Source organism: Semicossyphus pulcher, unplaced genomic scaffold, assembly GCF_022749685.1.
Source record: "Semicossyphus pulcher isolate SPU_LCO1_2020_fin unplaced genomic scaffold, fSemPul1.0.p SCAF_23, whole genome shotgun sequence".
Classification (NCBI taxonomy): domain Eukaryota; kingdom Metazoa; phylum Chordata; class Actinopteri; order Labriformes; family Labridae; genus Semicossyphus; species Semicossyphus pulcher.
Window position 1 is genome coordinate 6,698,471 of NW_027211697.1, and position 17,336 is coordinate 6,715,806.

The 17,336-nt window shown below is 40.8% G+C and overlaps 3 protein-coding genes across 3 annotated transcripts; 2 read left to right on the plus strand and 1 right to left on the minus strand.

Moving 5' to 3' along the window:
• Positions 1-712: 712 nt before the first annotated feature.
• Positions 713-4,753, minus strand: ppan (peter pan homolog). The gene is made up of 12 exons (XM_069674614.1): positions 4,564-4,753; positions 4,088-4,258; positions 3,684-3,785; positions 3,523-3,573; positions 3,178-3,348; positions 2,888-2,964; positions 2,486-2,593; positions 2,221-2,344; positions 2,057-2,135; positions 1,735-1,864; positions 1,467-1,624; positions 713-1,372 (listed from the first exon to the last, which is right to left on the minus strand). Exons 1-12 carry the CDS (start codon positions 4,576-4,578, stop codon positions 939-941), a joined length of 1,620 nt encoding a protein of 539 aa, XP_069530715.1. The 5' UTR covers positions 4,579-4,753; the 3' UTR covers positions 713-938.
• A 3,307-nt stretch (positions 4,754-8,060) lies between these two features.
• On the plus strand, positions 8,061-12,182 carry angptl6 (angiopoietin-like 6). The gene is made up of 6 exons (XM_069674615.1): positions 8,061-8,531; positions 8,625-8,762; positions 8,844-9,045; positions 9,990-10,183; positions 11,639-11,909; positions 11,998-12,182. Exons 1-6 carry the CDS (start codon positions 8,061-8,063, stop codon positions 12,180-12,182), a joined length of 1,461 nt encoding a protein of 486 aa, XP_069530716.1.
• A 577-nt stretch (positions 12,183-12,759) lies between these two features.
• Positions 12,760-17,134, plus strand: LOC138602939 (vascular cell adhesion protein 1). Its single transcript, XM_069674575.1, has 8 exons — positions 12,760-13,012; positions 13,875-14,147; positions 14,405-14,728; positions 14,830-15,210; positions 15,296-15,550; positions 15,644-15,970; positions 16,065-16,328; positions 16,448-17,134. Exons 1-8 carry the CDS (start codon positions 12,961-12,963, stop codon positions 16,630-16,632), a joined length of 2,061 nt encoding a protein of 686 aa, XP_069530676.1. The 5' UTR covers positions 12,760-12,960; the 3' UTR covers positions 16,633-17,134.
• The last annotated feature ends 202 nt before the right edge of the window (positions 17,135-17,336 follow it).

Consider the following 17,336-nt stretch of genomic DNA (forward strand, 5'->3'; position numbering starts at 1 on the left):
ACACATGAATGTTTATTTTTATATAAATATTATATTTTCTTTTTAATATAGTTGGGCGAAGTAACTGTTATATTGTGATGATTGAACAAGAAGACCAGTAATGCAATGGGAGCCGTATCGTTCATGAACGAGTGAGAGTGAGTGAGTTACGGGTAAACCGGAAATGTCACTGAACGACCTGGTGAACGAATGTAATGAACGAATCGTTCAGCTGAACGAGATCCGAAGATCCGGGTCACTGAAGTGAACGAGAGTTGACATCTCTAATTCGTATGATGGGCGAAGTATCCCAGGTAAATGAACTAACCCGGAAGTAAGCTATAGAAAGTTAGATTCAAATCTGCAGGGTACATTCTTAAAATTCTTGGAAAAGTGCCTAAAAACGTTCTTTCCTATACTGTTTATAGCAGTTTTAAAGCCAAGAACCATATTGTATGACATGACTTGTTGCATGGCCCATTATTTTAACCCTTAAATACCTTTTTTAAATACAAAAGAAGTGGGTTTAACAAAAACGTGCTTGCATAACAAAAACTATCAAAAGCTCTTCATCTATTGGTTGAGCTAAATAATTAAAATCCAAATAAATGTCTAAGAGAAAGTAAAGTTAATCAGGAAAGACATAAGCCACCTGAAATTTTATTAAATAAAAAAAATTACAATGCTGGCGGCACTGACACCCTGACCACATAAAAATCATCCACTAAACAAAAAGTTTTTAAACAATTTATTGAACAAGAATATTTTCAATATTAACTCATACAGTGTGAAAATATAGTACATTTTTTCTTATGTCCATTTGCTCATTTTCAGCAATAAACGCTCTCACCAGAAGCCGTCACAGCTGAGGCCTTGCTGGCAGACAGACGTCTACTGCCATCTGCTGCTTTAGCACAGCAACACATTTAATGTTCGAGTCCAGAAAGTAGAGCTAGAGCTCAGCGTTTTCCCTTCCTCTGTTTAAAGCCTTGCTTTGCTCCTGCGCCTTTCTTCTTGAAGCCCGGCTTTCCTTTCTGACCTTTAGATTTGAATGTTTTGTCCCCGTTTTTCTTTCCAAATGTTTTGTTCCCTTCAAATTTCTTTTTTCCACCAAATTTCCTCTCACCATCACCAGCTTTCTTTGCTCCGAATGTCTTTCCTTTGAATATCTTTCCTCCAGGCTTCGTTGTCTTTCCAAATGCTTTGTCCCCGTCCCTGGATTTCTTCCATCCTTTTCCTGGGACGTCTCTGCGATTTCCTCCTGGACCGTTCCTCTTTGGCGATTTGGCATCTCTGTCTTTCCATGATGTTTTACCAGGAGACAGCTTCCTCTTCTTGGCAGGTCCACGAGTCTTCTCTGAGCTCTGCCTCTTCCTGGCACTAGGAAACATGTCTGCACAGAAAAAAAAGGGTCTCTGTCAATAAGTAAAAATAAAATAAGACCCAGCAGCAGGTTGGCATGTTTTAAAGCACTAAATTGTATTCACCTTCATCCGGCTCCTCGCCTACAGCCTGTCTGTAGTACTCCACCTCATCGTCAGACTCCACAGCAGCTGCCCTATCATCCTGCATGCCGGGGTCCTCCACCTCGCTGTCCTCTTCAGCCTCGGCGAGTTTCCTCTTAATGCCTTCCAGGCTCTTTTTCCTGTTAAGATTGGGGGGAAAACAAAAGTAAAAATTAAGTTTTACACATCAACCTATTGAAAAAAAAATTGATATGGAAGAGGGATCAAATCATCTGGAAGCCCAAATTACTTGTTCTCTTCTTTTTTCTCGTTCTTCTGAACAACATTCTGCTCCTGCTTTTTCCGGCGAGCCTTCTTCTCTTTTAGCTGCGCCTCCTTCCTGTTTAGGATCTCCTGTATTTCCTCCTCCGTCTTGGAAACTGACATAGTACATAACAAATTCCCATTAAAGACCATTTATACAAGCTCAAAAGGAAACAATGTCTTCTTTGGATGCATCAGTAAGCGTTTACTTTTAGAGAGAAATCATAGAATTCATACTGATTTTTTTCATCATGTACACCACAATATATGAATCAGAAAGTTCATGAATAAAGACAGATGTGACTCACTAATGGTGTGATAGAGGACATTCCCCTCTCCCATGCCTTCTTGTATCTTCGTCAGCTGCAGAGTCATTCGAGGACCAATCTGAGGTAAACACAATATAACACATAAGTGTCATCCAAGCATTTGTGTCATATTGTTTACAGAGACACTCCCTCCGCACACTCACCTCTGTCAGACGGACTGCGCTCTGCTGGGACGCCATGTTGCCTCGGCCAGAGTAGACCTGAGGTAGCTCAGTTATGTTGTGCTCCCCATCTTGTTCTGCTTCACTCTCTGAAAGGTTTGCCCCCCTAAAGATCGCAAGGAAACACTATATTTGAATACTTGAAACACTGCAGACACTTTATCAACTGAGCAGATGTTAGAACAGAAGCCACAGCCTACAAACAAGGCACGTTTTGACTTAAATTGTACCTTAACAAGACCCTTACTTCATCAGCAGCTCACTGATGTCCTCAAACTTGCTCATGTTGGGGAACCTCTCCTGCATTAGTTTCTTGACGCCACGGCTCATGCCAACGGGGACAACCTTCAGGCTGCTGCAGGTTGGGGAAACAATCATGTGGGTCAGTGTTACATCTTGTCCATAGGAACAAATAATGTAGTCATTGTGTGGAGGCCCATCAGTGCGTTTACTTTGAACATACATCACTGAACAGTCAAGTTACAATCAGTCATCACGTGAGCCCAAAGAGACATCTGTGTAGGTTTGGGTGGTTTTGCCGGAATATAAGACTTTTTTCTTGAATCTTAAGGACAACTCATACTTGTGTTTTTGTTTATCACCCAGCATTATATCACAGGACTGCTAACTGCCAAGTATTTTTACTTACTAGTGTCGAAACTCAATTTCCTGGGACTCTGGGTTGTAATTCAGCAGCACACACCTCTTGATATTATTGAGGCTCACCTGGAAAAAAACAATATCCTCATTTTTGATTGAACTCAGAATTAGATTTTAAACACTAAATAACTTTAGGATTAAGGAAATCAGAAAGCGTTTACTTTTAAAACATCTTCAAAGGAAATCTCAGAAGACTATACTTTCATCATGCCAACAAGGCTTTTAATCCTGAACGAACAAAAGTGACGACAATGCAGGATTTTGCAGGAAAAAACGTACCTTGTGCACATTAATGGAGGGAAACATGTTTTGAAACATGGTGGCCATCAGTTTGACATGCATGCCATCAGATCCAAAGTTGTTGAGGATGAGTAGCGGATGATGAGTGAACTGCTGATCGTGCATCCTGTGCTTCTTCAGAGACGAAACCACGTCTTTGACAAGAGAGTACTGAAGACAGAAAGGAAGAGTCCTTTTAAAATGCGGACATGACACATTGAAAAAATGACTGATAGTTTGGGCACATCAGTGCGTTTACTTTGAAAACATCACTTACAGTCAAATATTAAACTATCATCACCTGAGCCCAGCTATCTATATTTCCCCTATAGTTCATGTATTTACCTTGAGCACTCTGAAATGAAGCATGGGACCTTTAGGAAGTCGAGCGAGTCTCTGAAATATAAAAGAAAAACATGTTTTGGGTCTGATGGTGTCACAGGCTTAACATTGCAAGACTTAAAAATCCAAAAGAACCGTTTGCTTGTGCTGTGGTCTGAACCTACCACATTGATACTGCTGGGAGTCTTGCTGAAGATCATGAAGTGGGTCACTCCCAGTGGGCCTGCGATAGCCACAAAGTCCTTCAGCACGTTCTTTTTCCTAATCTGATAAAGAAAACAACAGCACAAACAGGTCAGGCATAGTGTGTGAGAAACAGCATTATACTTTCAGGATTCCTTTACATCAAAAAGATCTTATACCCTTGTGTTTTACACAATAGTTAAAGATGAAGAGGCCAAACTGATCATGTATCATACATGATGCTATTTTAAGCCATTAAACAAGTTCACAAATCACTTTCTCCAAACATGACACAATATGGCATCATCCACAAGTTATTATGAGACAAGTACAGTTTTATCTACACTTAAGACAGCTGGTACAGCTTTTAGTGTGACACACGGACCTTCAGAGACTCTGCAGTGTATGGCTCCATGACCCTCCGCACGTCCAGGATGAGCTGACCCAAATTTTTCCCAATCTGACCCCGATGAAACACGAAGGAGTGGGGGATGGCTCCGTAAGTCTCCTCGGCCACATGGTTGGCTTGTGCTCGGGATTTCTTCTGGTTCTTGGTCTATAGGCAAGATTCAAACACATGAAATCATCATGGGAAAGGGCAAAATGGCAATTGATTCCATCGTGGTTTAACGTAAAATCTCTTAAATTAGCTAAAAAGCAAGTGACATTAAGGTAGGGAGATAACAGAACTCAACAAGCTTGAATGACGTTGTCAAACATTCTCCAACCCAATATAGTTAAACTGCAATTTTCTCGTTTAATATAGGTTACACCACCACACGCAACAATGATTATTTCGCCTGTAAAATAATAGTTCTCATTTCAGTATAGGCTAATCAGTTAGCACAGGCCGCTACTTACCTTTGATTTCCCCATTATTCAGCGAAATGGAAGGCAGGTGAATTTAGTCAACACTGTCTATTTAACTGTTACTAAACTATATTCATGTCGTCAAGGAAAAAAAGTTCATTTTGCCACAAAAATGTAAACTACAATACACTGAACACTACTACGATGTTACCACGACGGTTTCCACATGGCTCCTCCACTGCACCACCGTGTGTCACATACTAATATATCCGAGTTGCACATGGCTGGTAGTCGAAGAACCTAGAAGAAGGTTCCTAGAAGAAGGCGATCTGCATGCACAGACTAGATGTGGAGTACATCTATAGTCACATATACACATCACATATTTCCTCAACATATTATTAAAATATACTTTAAATATATATATTTTAACAGTTTGTTAATCCTAAGCGTAACTGTCTTTTTAAGTCGAAATATAGAATACATGTATAGAATACACCGAATATTTATTGTTAACTTTATTTCAACTTTTCGGACTATCGCCTCTCTTGCATTATGTGAGTGAAGCCTTGAAGAAGTAATCCCAAACGTCCCAAACTGCGTAATTCGACTTGTTTAGGTTTTTATTCTATTTTTTCCTATTATCTGTGGTTTTTATTGCCTGTTGTTTTTTATCATGTCTTTATACTGTAGCACTTTGAGACTTGCTTCAAATGCAAAGTGCGTTATAAATACAAATGTATTATTATTAGTAGTAGCATTATTGCTATTCTTATTATTATCATATTCATCTTGATTTGTAGCAAGCAATCCAATTTTTAGACTACCACAGAATTTATAAAAGGCTCATAAACAAACCATAATTTAAAAAAAGGTGCAGTTCTTATATGTGACCGCTAGGGGACACCAAATACACGTGGTAATGCCGCTCCTGAACACCCATATCTTCAACCAGGACACTCCCAGGATGGAGAGAGGTCAAACATTTTACTTACATATACGGTCAAACTAACTTATATCTCCAAATATTGGCAGAATAACAGTCAATGAAAAGTTAATATCTATCATCACAATGGGGAAATTCTTATGCTTTGCTGGATGCAGTCACAGTTCACAGTTGTTTTTGGTTAAAAAAAAAAAACGTTAGTTAGCCTGCAGGTGTAAGTTAGCCTTATGCGTGTATTACGTCATTCAACGTTAGCCATTTTTTTGTCAAAATATAAAAACAGTTCATTTTGTGCAAAGTTAATAATTATTGTTATTGTATTATTTCCTTTGGCCCACAGGAAAAAAGGACCAATAGTTTAATTATAGCAAAGTCAAAATAGCCAAGCTTAAAAAAAGAATATCTTAATTTAAGGCAATCCTGCAGCGCACAAGCAGACAAAACAGTACATTATTCCACAAGAAAAACATTAGGATATTATGAATTGTTACAGTCATTTGTAGCAACAAAGACAAGAGGGGACCTATAACCCCCCCCCCCAAAAAACTGAAACGTGTGTTTTATTTTACAAGAGGTATTGAAATCACAAGCTGCAGAAGCTTCTAGCAATGCAAGGCCAGAAACCACATAAAAAGACCATAATTCTAGGTGTGGTACTATTTGAAAAGTTGCACTTCCACCCTCTCATTGAAAGATTATTGGCTAGTCAGTCAGGGCTACTACAGAAGGACAACTGGTCCAGTATCAAAGACACTTAGTGACAATGCTGTTACAGAGGTGTGCTTTTCAAAATCAAAATCTGCGTGCACAGTAATGGTGACAGAATACAGTGTAAGACCAGATGACATTGCTGACACCAAATAGTTGCCGTTGCATATAAGGTTCAGAAGTAGATGCTAATGCTATATTTTTTTTAGTTTCTGCTGCCTGTTTGCTCAATCCTAACCCCTGATGTGATGTATAATAACTGTACATCCATTAATAAATGTCAGGCCATTCTGCTGAACAAGAATTTTACTATTCATACTTTTAGTAGTTTTTACTGTATTTTACACTGGAAGGCAGGACCTATACTTTAAACTGAGCATTTTTACAAAGTGATATTGTAACTTTTATTGTAACATCCTGAGTACTTCTTAGTCTTCTTAGACCTTAGTCAGATGAAGCTATTTGTGTCCAAGTTTTGTGTTGTCAAGAGGACACAGCAGAATAATAACCCCTTTAGATCTCAGGCTAATGTAAACGGTTGTTTACAACGTGTTTGTGCTTCAGGATAGCATCTGTCTATTTAGAGTTTAGTAAAAGTTATGGTTCCTGTTTCTCACACAGAACAAGCCAGCTGCACACCAGTATATAATAATAATAAATAAAGGCATTGAATCAAACTAAATACGTTTCAGTAATGATATAAAATCATGAATTATAGCTGAAGGTTTTCTCAGTTCTAAGTTGTCACTATGTTGATTATCTAATAATTGCACCAAAGGTAATTTTTGGAGCAAAAAAAAGAAAGAATCTAATGCTTTTCTTGGCCATACAATTATATAATCGATAATGAAAATTATTGTCAGTTGCAGCCCTAATGTAAACGTAAGCGTTTGAACACTAGTTCAGTTCATTATGGGATACTGTCTTTGGCAGGCAAGGAGGTTGTTGGCAGAGGGAGGAGACATCCTGGGATTCCTGCTCTGAGCACACAGCTAAACAACAAGTTCTGGGAGGCGGCTGCCTTTGGATGCTTTGTAATTAGTTGTCTTCTTCTTCAGGGATCCCGAGACAGACGTGCAGGAGAAGAAGAGGCGGTCTAGTTGCTGGCAAAAAGTTTTGAAATAAAAACTCTGCCTTTATCTTTCCTTCAACATTTACTGAGGACCACAGACAACTTTGATTTTGGAGGAAGCAGCTTGTTTATGATCTTTGACCATGTGATTTTTAAAATGTGTCAGTCTTTTATTTGACAGCTGTGCATCCTGGGAGCTGCAGCTGCAAACTGGAGCTAAACAAAGACGACCTAAAGACTTTTCAGCTGCTACGGTGAGTTCTGAGTTGTGATGGATATGCCAGCGTAATCCACTAATATAGACTGAAATGCACTGATTATGGCATCCAAAGGTGTGGTAGAGAAAAGTTGGGTATTTGTTTTTTATGTATGTAGTGCCAGTGATGTGTTTCAATGAGTAAGGCTTAGAGGAGATTCATGGCTCAGATGTAAATATGGACTTATTTGGCCTCATGGTTTATGGTGTTGACCATGGTGGTTGTGGCTGAATGTGGAGCTTACTCTTCTATTGACTATGAGACGGAAGTGTGTTGATTCTGGCTGCTTGATGTTGACTGTTGTCCCTTCAGTGTTGACCTGCTAATAAATTCCAGCCAGGGGGAAAAGTGTGTACTTTTACTTTGAAAGGAAACATCTGTTAAACAGACCAACAACCAACAGTTTCCTTGAATACAATGTTTGAATCTTTCGGTCACATGTTCCTTAATGAAACATTTTCAGTAAAAGATGTTCAGGTGTTATTTATGTGTTGTTATTGCTGTTGCTTTTCAATTAATGTCCTCTCCTTTGCTACCAGGGGATCCTCAGAAGTTGAACAGATTCATGGAGAAGACACTGACACTAGGCCTGACTCTGTTCTTAACGCTCTGTCTGGACTTATCAGAGGCTGGAGGACTGAAAGAGGAGGCTCATGGCGAGAACACTCAGAAACGTTCATCACGATCTTCAGATATGAAAGGAGGCCGTTGCTCCTACACCTTTATCGTCCCACAGCAAAAACTGACAGGTGCGCTGTGTTTGAGCACGCAGTCTGCTACCACAAACCACTCTGAGGTGGCGGCGCTGCGGGCGGAGCTCAGACGGCAGCAGGAGCAGATGGAGAAGCTCCGGGGCCAACTGGAGCAGGAGGGGTCGCTTGCCATGGAGGTGAGATCCCTGCGTAAGGAGAGTAGCAACATGAATTCTCGCATTGCACAGCTCTACGCGCAGCTGCTGCATGAAGTCATGCAAAAGAAGGACCAGGCTTTGGAGCAGCGAAGGGTGGAGAACCTCCTGCTAAATGCTACAACACAGGTAAGCAGAGACATTTGATCATTGTTGATGTTTGATTCAAGTACAAACATCAGACTCATCCCTGTGTCTGCCGCGGCTGGCGCAACATCTCAGGCCCTGCAGGTGTCCAGTAACTACAGGGAGCTGGAGAAGAAATACGGAGCACTCACCTCCATGATGAGTTCCCAGAACCAGTTTATCGCTCGTCTGGAGAAGCAGTGCCAGTGCAGGGACTCAACCCAGTCCTCTCTGGTAGGGAACAAACTGTAATGTTGCAATGTATTACTGAGTTTTTACACGGCAGCTGATTTGTTTGTGTGTTTGTCTGGACAGGTGGCGACAGAACCACCACAAAGCCAGTCTAATGTGCATCCAAATTACAGCTCTGAGGCCAATGAAATGACCAACGATGTTCAAAGGGACCAAAGTGCTCCTCCATCACAGAAGGAAAAAAGTGCTCATCCCCTCCCCAGCACTACAGCGAACACTCCTACAGACCCTCCTTTCATTAGTTCCCCTGTCACAAAGACTCCAGGTACAGCACTGCAAAGCAGCACAAGTACTTGGTGTAGACTTGAACCTGTGTGTATAAGCGTATCAATCTTCTGTCAGAGTGATTTAGCTGCTTGGATAAGCAGAAGCTGAAGGAGTCAGTGACCTCCTGTTGAAAGGCCTATCTCTCTGGGAACACCTAAACAATGTCAGAAACAGCTCGCAGCTCTTATCAGAACAGAGAGGACAGGCATTCAATGACCCTGCTGCTGAAAACTTGCTCGACTGGAAAGTTTAAATTAGAAAGCAGAGGATTTAAAGCTTCCTTTTCACAAGTCAGCAGAACCACAGTGACTCCACCCTGAGTGTGACACTTCCTTAAATGTTTGATGAAAGACATTGCTACATCTTCTTTGTGGTAATAGGAAATGTACAACAAATGCATGTCATGGACCATCATCCATTATCACTTTGTGTGGGAGATTTTTCTCGATGTACACATTTTCTCCGCGCACATTCCTACGTCCATCTTATCTCTCTGGCATGAGACACTGAACATGTGTTGGGGGAAATTTCTTCAGCTCTAAAAGGGTTAGCAGAAGTTGAATGTTGGATCTTTCCTGCAGTAAAACAAACAGAATTTCAAAAGCATCTACAACCGCCACTCCCTTGTGTTTTCCAAAATTAACAAAAGCAATGTGTTTGACTCAAAATGGATCTTTAAAAGCGAGTTACTCCAAAGGTTTGCTTTGGAAAACATCTAACAAAGTTATTACGATCCTTTCTGTCTCAATGCGGCTCAAAAGAACAAAGCTCTTTCTCCCCAGACTAATTAACTTCAATTATTAACAGTAAAAGAGCAAAATCTAAGCATTTCATCTACTAACATGGGCAACAATGACTAGTCAAAAACACATTTTAATTCTTCACAGTATTTCATGGCCATTACTTCCCTCGCTTGCATATTAAGTATTTCATCCATCTCAGGGCCGTGGCGGGACTGCCAGCACGTGCTGGAATCAGGTGAGACCACCAGCGGGATCTACCTGCTCCGCCCACAGAGTGCTAACCGCCTCCTGCAGGCCTGGTGTGAGCAGAGTCAGGCTCAGGGAGGGTGGACGGTCATCCAGAGGAGACAGGATGGGTCGGTCAACTTCTTCAGGACTTGGGAACAGTATAAGGTGATTCCACACTACTGCAAGTCTACGCAACACCCTGGAGTTTGATGTTTATTTAAAGTAATAGTCACAAAGTTCTCTGTTTCTATCTCGTTGGCGGCACCTAATAGTGATAAATGGTAATTGCAGGCGCACACTTCCCAATTTAACCAGACGTCTACGGTTGGCTCCCTTTGTTACGGTTGTAACTCTTGATTTTCCTCGCTGACGGTCGCTTTCCTTTTCAGACTGTTTGCCTTCATCTGAGCGGCAACTTTGTTTCCTTTTCTTTGGATTTTCACTTATTTTTGAAGTTGTATCTGTAGTCATCAATCCTTTCTTTGTTTGTTCAGCCATAGTAGATTACTGTTTACTCCAACACTTGCTAAGACCGGGAAAACAGCCGCTTAGCTCCGCCTACCCTCTTTGGCAGACCCACCACTGCTGGGTGATGGAAAACGTGTCACTAACCGGGCGCCGCTCGTGACACCCAGTCCATAATATTACTATATACTGGAAATGCAAAGGCTTTCATGGTGATTGTGCCATAGGCAATGGTGATTGTGCCTATGGTGCCTATGGCACAATCACCATTGTGTTACCTCATTCGGCAATAGATAGTGACTTAATAGACATTTATTTAAATGGAAATCTTTCGAGATTATATCTTTAAGGAAGAGAGAGCTTCAACAGTGTTGGGTTTTAGCAGGTATAATATTTGCCATGTTTGGTCAGCCTGTTAGCATGCTGATTGTTAGTTTGATGGTGCTGGATTTAAAAAAAAGAGAGGATCACTAATGCTATTATAATTCATGCTGAGAGGGACATGAATGTACAAGTAGGACATACATTTCTTGGCAATCACTCTAATAGCTGTTGAGACATTTCACCTGGGCATGAATCAGAGGAAATTATGTAGAAGTGATCCTCTGGGGGAAATAAAGTCTGTACCAATCCAAGCACCATTTCTTCCAGTAGATGTTGAACTCTGGACCAGTGTATGAGCTGCGGTTGCTCCACTATGAGCTTACCGCTGTGGTGTCATAGTGCAGTTTCGCAGGTAGCTTCCTGTTCATTTCCTCTTGTATACTTTTTTAAATTCATCCTGAGCTTGTTTAACTGTCAGCAGCAGGTAGTTATCATCATCAGAAGTGATCCTGTTGGGAAAATAAATATCTGTACCAATTTAAGTGCCAACTGATATAGTTGATGTTAAATGTGTTGAAGGATTAGTGACCTGCTGCACTATAGGTGAAGTGAAGGGATCAACAAAGTCAGTAGAATTCATCCTCAAGGGAACATGAATGTAAAAAGTTTCACAGAGATCGATTTAATTAATATTCAAATAACTCATCCAGACGAAACAGACCTACACTGCTGATCCTAGAGCTATTAAGCTGCTAGCATTGCTTAAAATAGAGAAGTTAATGGACATAAACAACACAAACCTCAGATTAAAAGTGTGTTTGTGTATTACAGCAAGGCTTTGGGAACCTAGATGGGGAGTACTGGCTCGGCCTGGAACACCTCTACTGGATGACTAAACAGGCCCAGTATAAGCTACGGGTGGCTCTGGAGGACTGGCAGGGTCGGCAGGTGTTTGCCGAGTATGACAGCTTCCACCTGGAACCGGAGAGTGACTGGTACCGACTGCGGTTAGGGCAATACCACGGCAACGCAGGGGACTCCCTCTCGTGGCACAACAACAAGGCCTTCACCACTCTGGATCGAGACAAGGACGGCTACACAGGTCTGCTACGTTCCTTGATCTGTTTGTTAGCTCTGTGTTTGTATTTAGACTTTCTGTTAATTAGCCTGTTATTCTGTTGTGTCGCCAGGTAACTGTGCTCATTACCAAAAGGGAGGCTGGTGGTACCACATGTGTGCCCACTCCAATCTGAACGGTGTGTGGTATCGGGGTGGACACTATCGCAGCCGCTACCAGGACGGGGTCTACTGGGCAGAGTTCCATGGAGGGTCCTACTCTCTCAAACGAGTTTCCCTGATGATCAAGCCCACATAGTAGACAAGTAGACATAGTAAGACCCTGTACAGCAGACCTACGCAATTACTTTTTAGAAGAGCCAAATTTAAAAAAAAAATTGATTTCCTATGTCCGACTTTAAAGCAAGGAATTTTAATGTGTTGACAAGGCACCTTTTTAATCTCAGAAGTAGGTTGTTGTTTCAATATTTTTAGATGTAGATGTAATGCATCATATTGCAAGAATTTTTATACGTATATTTTTTGTTTTTTTTCATATTTATGTTGTTTAAGGGCCACACTGTGGTCACAGGCTGCAAATTGAGTAGGTCTGATGTACAGTGTGTCTGTCTCCAGTCATGTGGACTGGAGGTGAATCACCGGAAACAGCCTAACATGTAATAAGTCGACATGTCTGTCTTCTGTGTTGCCTTTTTCTGACAATGTTTTAATGTTTTTTAATTTGCAATGTACTTTTCAATAAAAATGATGCAAAGTTAGCTCCTGTAAAATGATTTCACAAACATGGGAGGAGTGTACGATGCATGGTTTCTGGTATGAGCCAACAGTTGTGGTTTCACAGTTAGTTTCCGCTTGAGAGGCGATTTCCTGTTCAAGGGTGTTCAGGGTGAATTTTCCTTGAATACTTCAGAAATTCACTCTGAGCTTGTTTAACTGTCAGCAGCAGGCAATTATCATCATCAGCTCTGAACCAGGATTAATCCTATCTCGATACTTAAGCTGGACATCTGCTGGACGATCCTGAAAAAAACAATTCCTCTTCAATCGTTCTCCTTTCTCTCGCATGCTGATCCAGCATGCTGCCTCTCAGGACGTTGGGCCCTCTCATGGTCATGATATTACTGTGTGGTGAGTGATAATGATGCTTTGCAATAGCTCTGTGAGGGAATTAGATAAAGAGTGTATCTCTTATATGTTACACATTATTGTATGCTCTGGCTAGGTGTAAAAAATATGAGAACACTGAGGTGGGTTCCTTGCCTGCTTATAGTTTCACCAGCTCCACGTGCTAGCAGTGATGCCACTTGAAAAAATGGCTTCTAGTAAATTATATTTAAAACAATTATACATTTCCTTTAAGTGAAGTACTGTTAGAAATGATAAAGGAAGACGAGAACGGTGGATTTGCTCATGTATAAAGCCTTTGACTTAAAGAGAAGTAATAAATAAAAAAGGATAAAAAATTAAATAAAAAATGAAAATAAAACTTGACAGTTTGAAGTAGGTGTGGCAGGTGTTACAATGTTCATGGTAAAAACAAAAACAAAAAAAGGAACAAACTTCTGCTATGCTTTTTATGACGTGTTGACCGCTGAGTGCTTGTAGAGTGCCTTGGCGCGTAGAGTGGGTGTGGTGGATGGAAATAAAAATGATTAGATCAGTTAACTAAACTATAGAACAGTGCAGACAGTATATAAATACTGCTGATTGAACTGAATGTCTACATGTAGAATATGTACTTTTTGAAATCCTAAACTACACATCTATCTTTAGAAACTATCCCACTTTATTAAAATGCAAACTTTATCATTCATTTGTATAATGATTTTGATGTAGGAAGATCATTTTTAATTTTAATTTTGCACTTTGTAAAGCTGTTAATGAGGATTCAGAGCCAACAGTTCCAACTACAAGTGGCATGCATTACTGACCTGAGCCGCCAGAGGACAGTAAAGTCTAATAAAGACATTTTCTCTTTGCCTATCAACAGATGCAGACAGTACGTGCCCCGCTGAGCTCACCCTGGATCCTCCGGTGGTTGTAAAAGAACTTGGTGCGTCAGTGGAGGTAAACTGCAGCAGCACTGAGGAGGATCATGACGGGATGTACTGGAGAATTAATAACACAGACTCTGAAATGGAAGACGAGAAGAGTTTCGTCACTGAGTTTCTGAAACTTTCAGACTGGGATATAACAGCACAGTGCAGAATAAAGATGAATGCCACTTTTGAATGCAGAAGAGACCTTGAAATCACTATGTACAGTAAGTTAATATAATGCATTTGGAAAAGATCAAAGAATGTATCCAACGCTATTTGGATAATTGGTTAACTGGTTGGAGTCGTATTCTCTTTTTTAATGACTTAACTTCTCTACGCTTTCAATATCATCTTGAGCTTTGGGAAATACTTATTGCCATTTTCCAACTTATTGTCACATTTTATTAACCAAAAATGTATTTATTGGCAATAAAATAATTGCAAGATGCAGCCCTAACTGTGTTTTAATGTGTTTTTCTAGAGAACCCAGACCATGTGTCCATGTTTCCCATAAAGCATTTCAATGGTGTGGAGGAGGGCACACTGTACGAGCTACAGTGTGACATCCTTGAGGTTGCTCCCGTTCAAAACCTCACTGTGACGTGGTACAAAGGTAATGAAGCCATCAAGAAGGAAACCTTCACCAACACAACCAAGAGACCAATGGAGATGTCTTCTACTCTGATACTCAACATCAGCAGAGAAGACGATGGGGCTGAGTTTCGATGTGAGGCTCAGCTGGACTTTGGGCCATATGGAGTACAACCTCCTGTTACCGATAAGACACATCGTGTTTCTGTGCTGTGTGAGTAAACTATTCAATGTCTCAGGACAAGCAGAGCTTTTATTGTAATTTATCTTCAATATGTTATTTGAATCGTAAAATACATACATTTGTCTCCCCAGATGCCCCGAAGTTCAAGAGCAACACACAAAGTGATTATTACATTTTGTTGGAGGGTAATGATGTCACCCTGAGCTGTGAAGCTGAGGGGAAACCTCCTCCTGTCTTTCATTGGACCCGTGATGGGGTGAATATGTTGGAGAAGACGAGTCATCTGAATCTTTCTCAAGTTGACAACAGTGCAATCTACAACTGCACAGCTTCCAATCATCTGGGGAGCATAACGAAGCGAATCAAAGTTGATGTGATAAGATTAACCGGGATGGCTGCCCCTGTAGCCCCTACCGTCTCTGAGGCATCACCACCCTCCTCTACTGAGGCATTATTAGCCACCACTCCAAAGGCATCAACATCAACCTACCTGGTGGCTTCAACCCCAGGAGGTAACCACCTGTGTGACATTTAGACAGATATCTACTGTACCACAAAATGAAGCGCTGATTCAACCTGCCTGCTTTTGAATTTCAGGTTGCCCCCTCGTGTTGACGCCTGCTGAAATCGTGGTGAGATTTGGAGATCCGGCTTCAGTTAACTGCAGCACAACGGCCCCAGATGCTGAATTAATTGGCTGGGAGGCTATAATAGGAGGTACAGGGGTTCAACAACCTCCTGCAACCACATGGGCGGTTGACAAACTGGAAGAGTGGACCGTTAACCCTAAGTGCTTCGTCACTAAGGGAAATGGTGAACAGTGCATTGAGATGCTATTTGTCACTCTTTACAGTGAGTACAACACACTCCACTGTACTTATCCTCAGTCTTCACCTCAATGTAAAAATATATACTATATATATTTCTTCCTTTGCTTATTTACAGAGATTCCTGACATGGTGTCAGTCTCTGCGAAGGATCCTGGTCTGATGCTGGAGGACAAGGACTTCCTGCTGACTTGTGACATCATCAATGTGGCTCCTGTGCAGAACCTCACACTGAAGTGGTACAAAGGCGATGAAATGTTGCACACAGAAACGTTCAGTGACACCAATGTGACCCCAGTCAATAAGTCTTCCCCCCTGAGAGTCACTCCTAGGAGAGATGATAACGGAGCATCTTTCAAATGCAAAGCTGAGCTGCACCTTGGACCAAACGGACCATACCCTTTCCCGACTATGACCTCACCACCTTACATAGCAGAAGTGCAATGTGAGTTGTTCATTTATCTTTTTATTATCATATTTTTCTTACTGATCCAAACTTGCCAGGAAAATGTTATGCTTATAATCTTTATTCTCCACAGATGCCCCTGTGTTTAAGGAGGAAGGTTACAGTAAAGACTTGATGCTGGGTGAAAATGTGACTTTTCACTGCAGTGCTGAGGGCAACCCTCCCCCTAAGATCAATTGGAGCTATCCCCCTGCAGCAAATGTGAACGTGACCACTGGGGGGCAGAATATCAGCATCACAGGAGCCACGTCTACCAATGTGGGCCATTACATCTGTAATGCCACGAATCGCATTGCGACTGTGAAAAAATCTGTCATAGTCTCAGTGATAATGCCAAGTAAGAGAAAAACACTTGGAAAACTAACTGATGTTCATGTTGCTATACATATGTTGCATTTATGGCTTCAACAAGTTAGAAGTACACTTTGTATTGATGTTTTTCAATCTATCTTATAGGTCAAGAAGACCCTGCCCCATGGCTATGGACTTTGCTTCTCTGTATGCTGGTCCCCCTCCTCACCATCATCATCATCATCGCCATGTACCGTCTACTCAGCCATCGGAAAAAGAATGGACAATATAGTTTTGTTTCGAACAAAGCCGTGGATGATATGCCAATGACTCCTAAACCTGAAGCTTAAGATAATTATTAATAGCTGGATATCAGTCTGGGGACTGACAACTTAAGTGGACATGGTGTTTGTCCTGCATTGCAAGAAAAATGTTAAATGTAAATTTTTGCTGCTGACAAAGCAGATGAATTTAACATTGATTTTTATTTGTGATTCTATAAAGTCTAATGTAGATTTTTTTTTTTATTTACGTAGTAACCTTTGTTTATGTGTTGTTTTTCAATTTAGAATTCCTTCATTGCTTAATGTACATACTTCACTTGATTGGTCATGCTTATGATTTCAAATCTTATATCTTTGATCTTTTGTCAGTTTTTCTGAGTTTGTTTTTTTCAATATTCAAACGTGTATAAAAATACACTCAACATAACATTATTGCACAGCTGCATAATAAACTGAAAAAACAGAACAGTGGTTACTGCCATGGGACTATTGTAAAACGAGCTTAAGGATGTAATTGAGGATGTAAGAAGTCGGTACAAATGTATTGTAAATAAACAGGACAAATCTGTGTTATAGCATCAGCTCTTGTTTGATGATCAACTCTATAAAGCACACAGCCTGTGGTAACCTCCACCTTGCTCAATGATACTAAAAAACAGACATGTTTAACTAACAATGTTGTTTAAAAACATAAACATAAACAAAACATAAAGGGTCTGGACGTAGCTGCATAGCGTTGTGGCCAGCGCCGCCTGTGGCTCTGTACACTG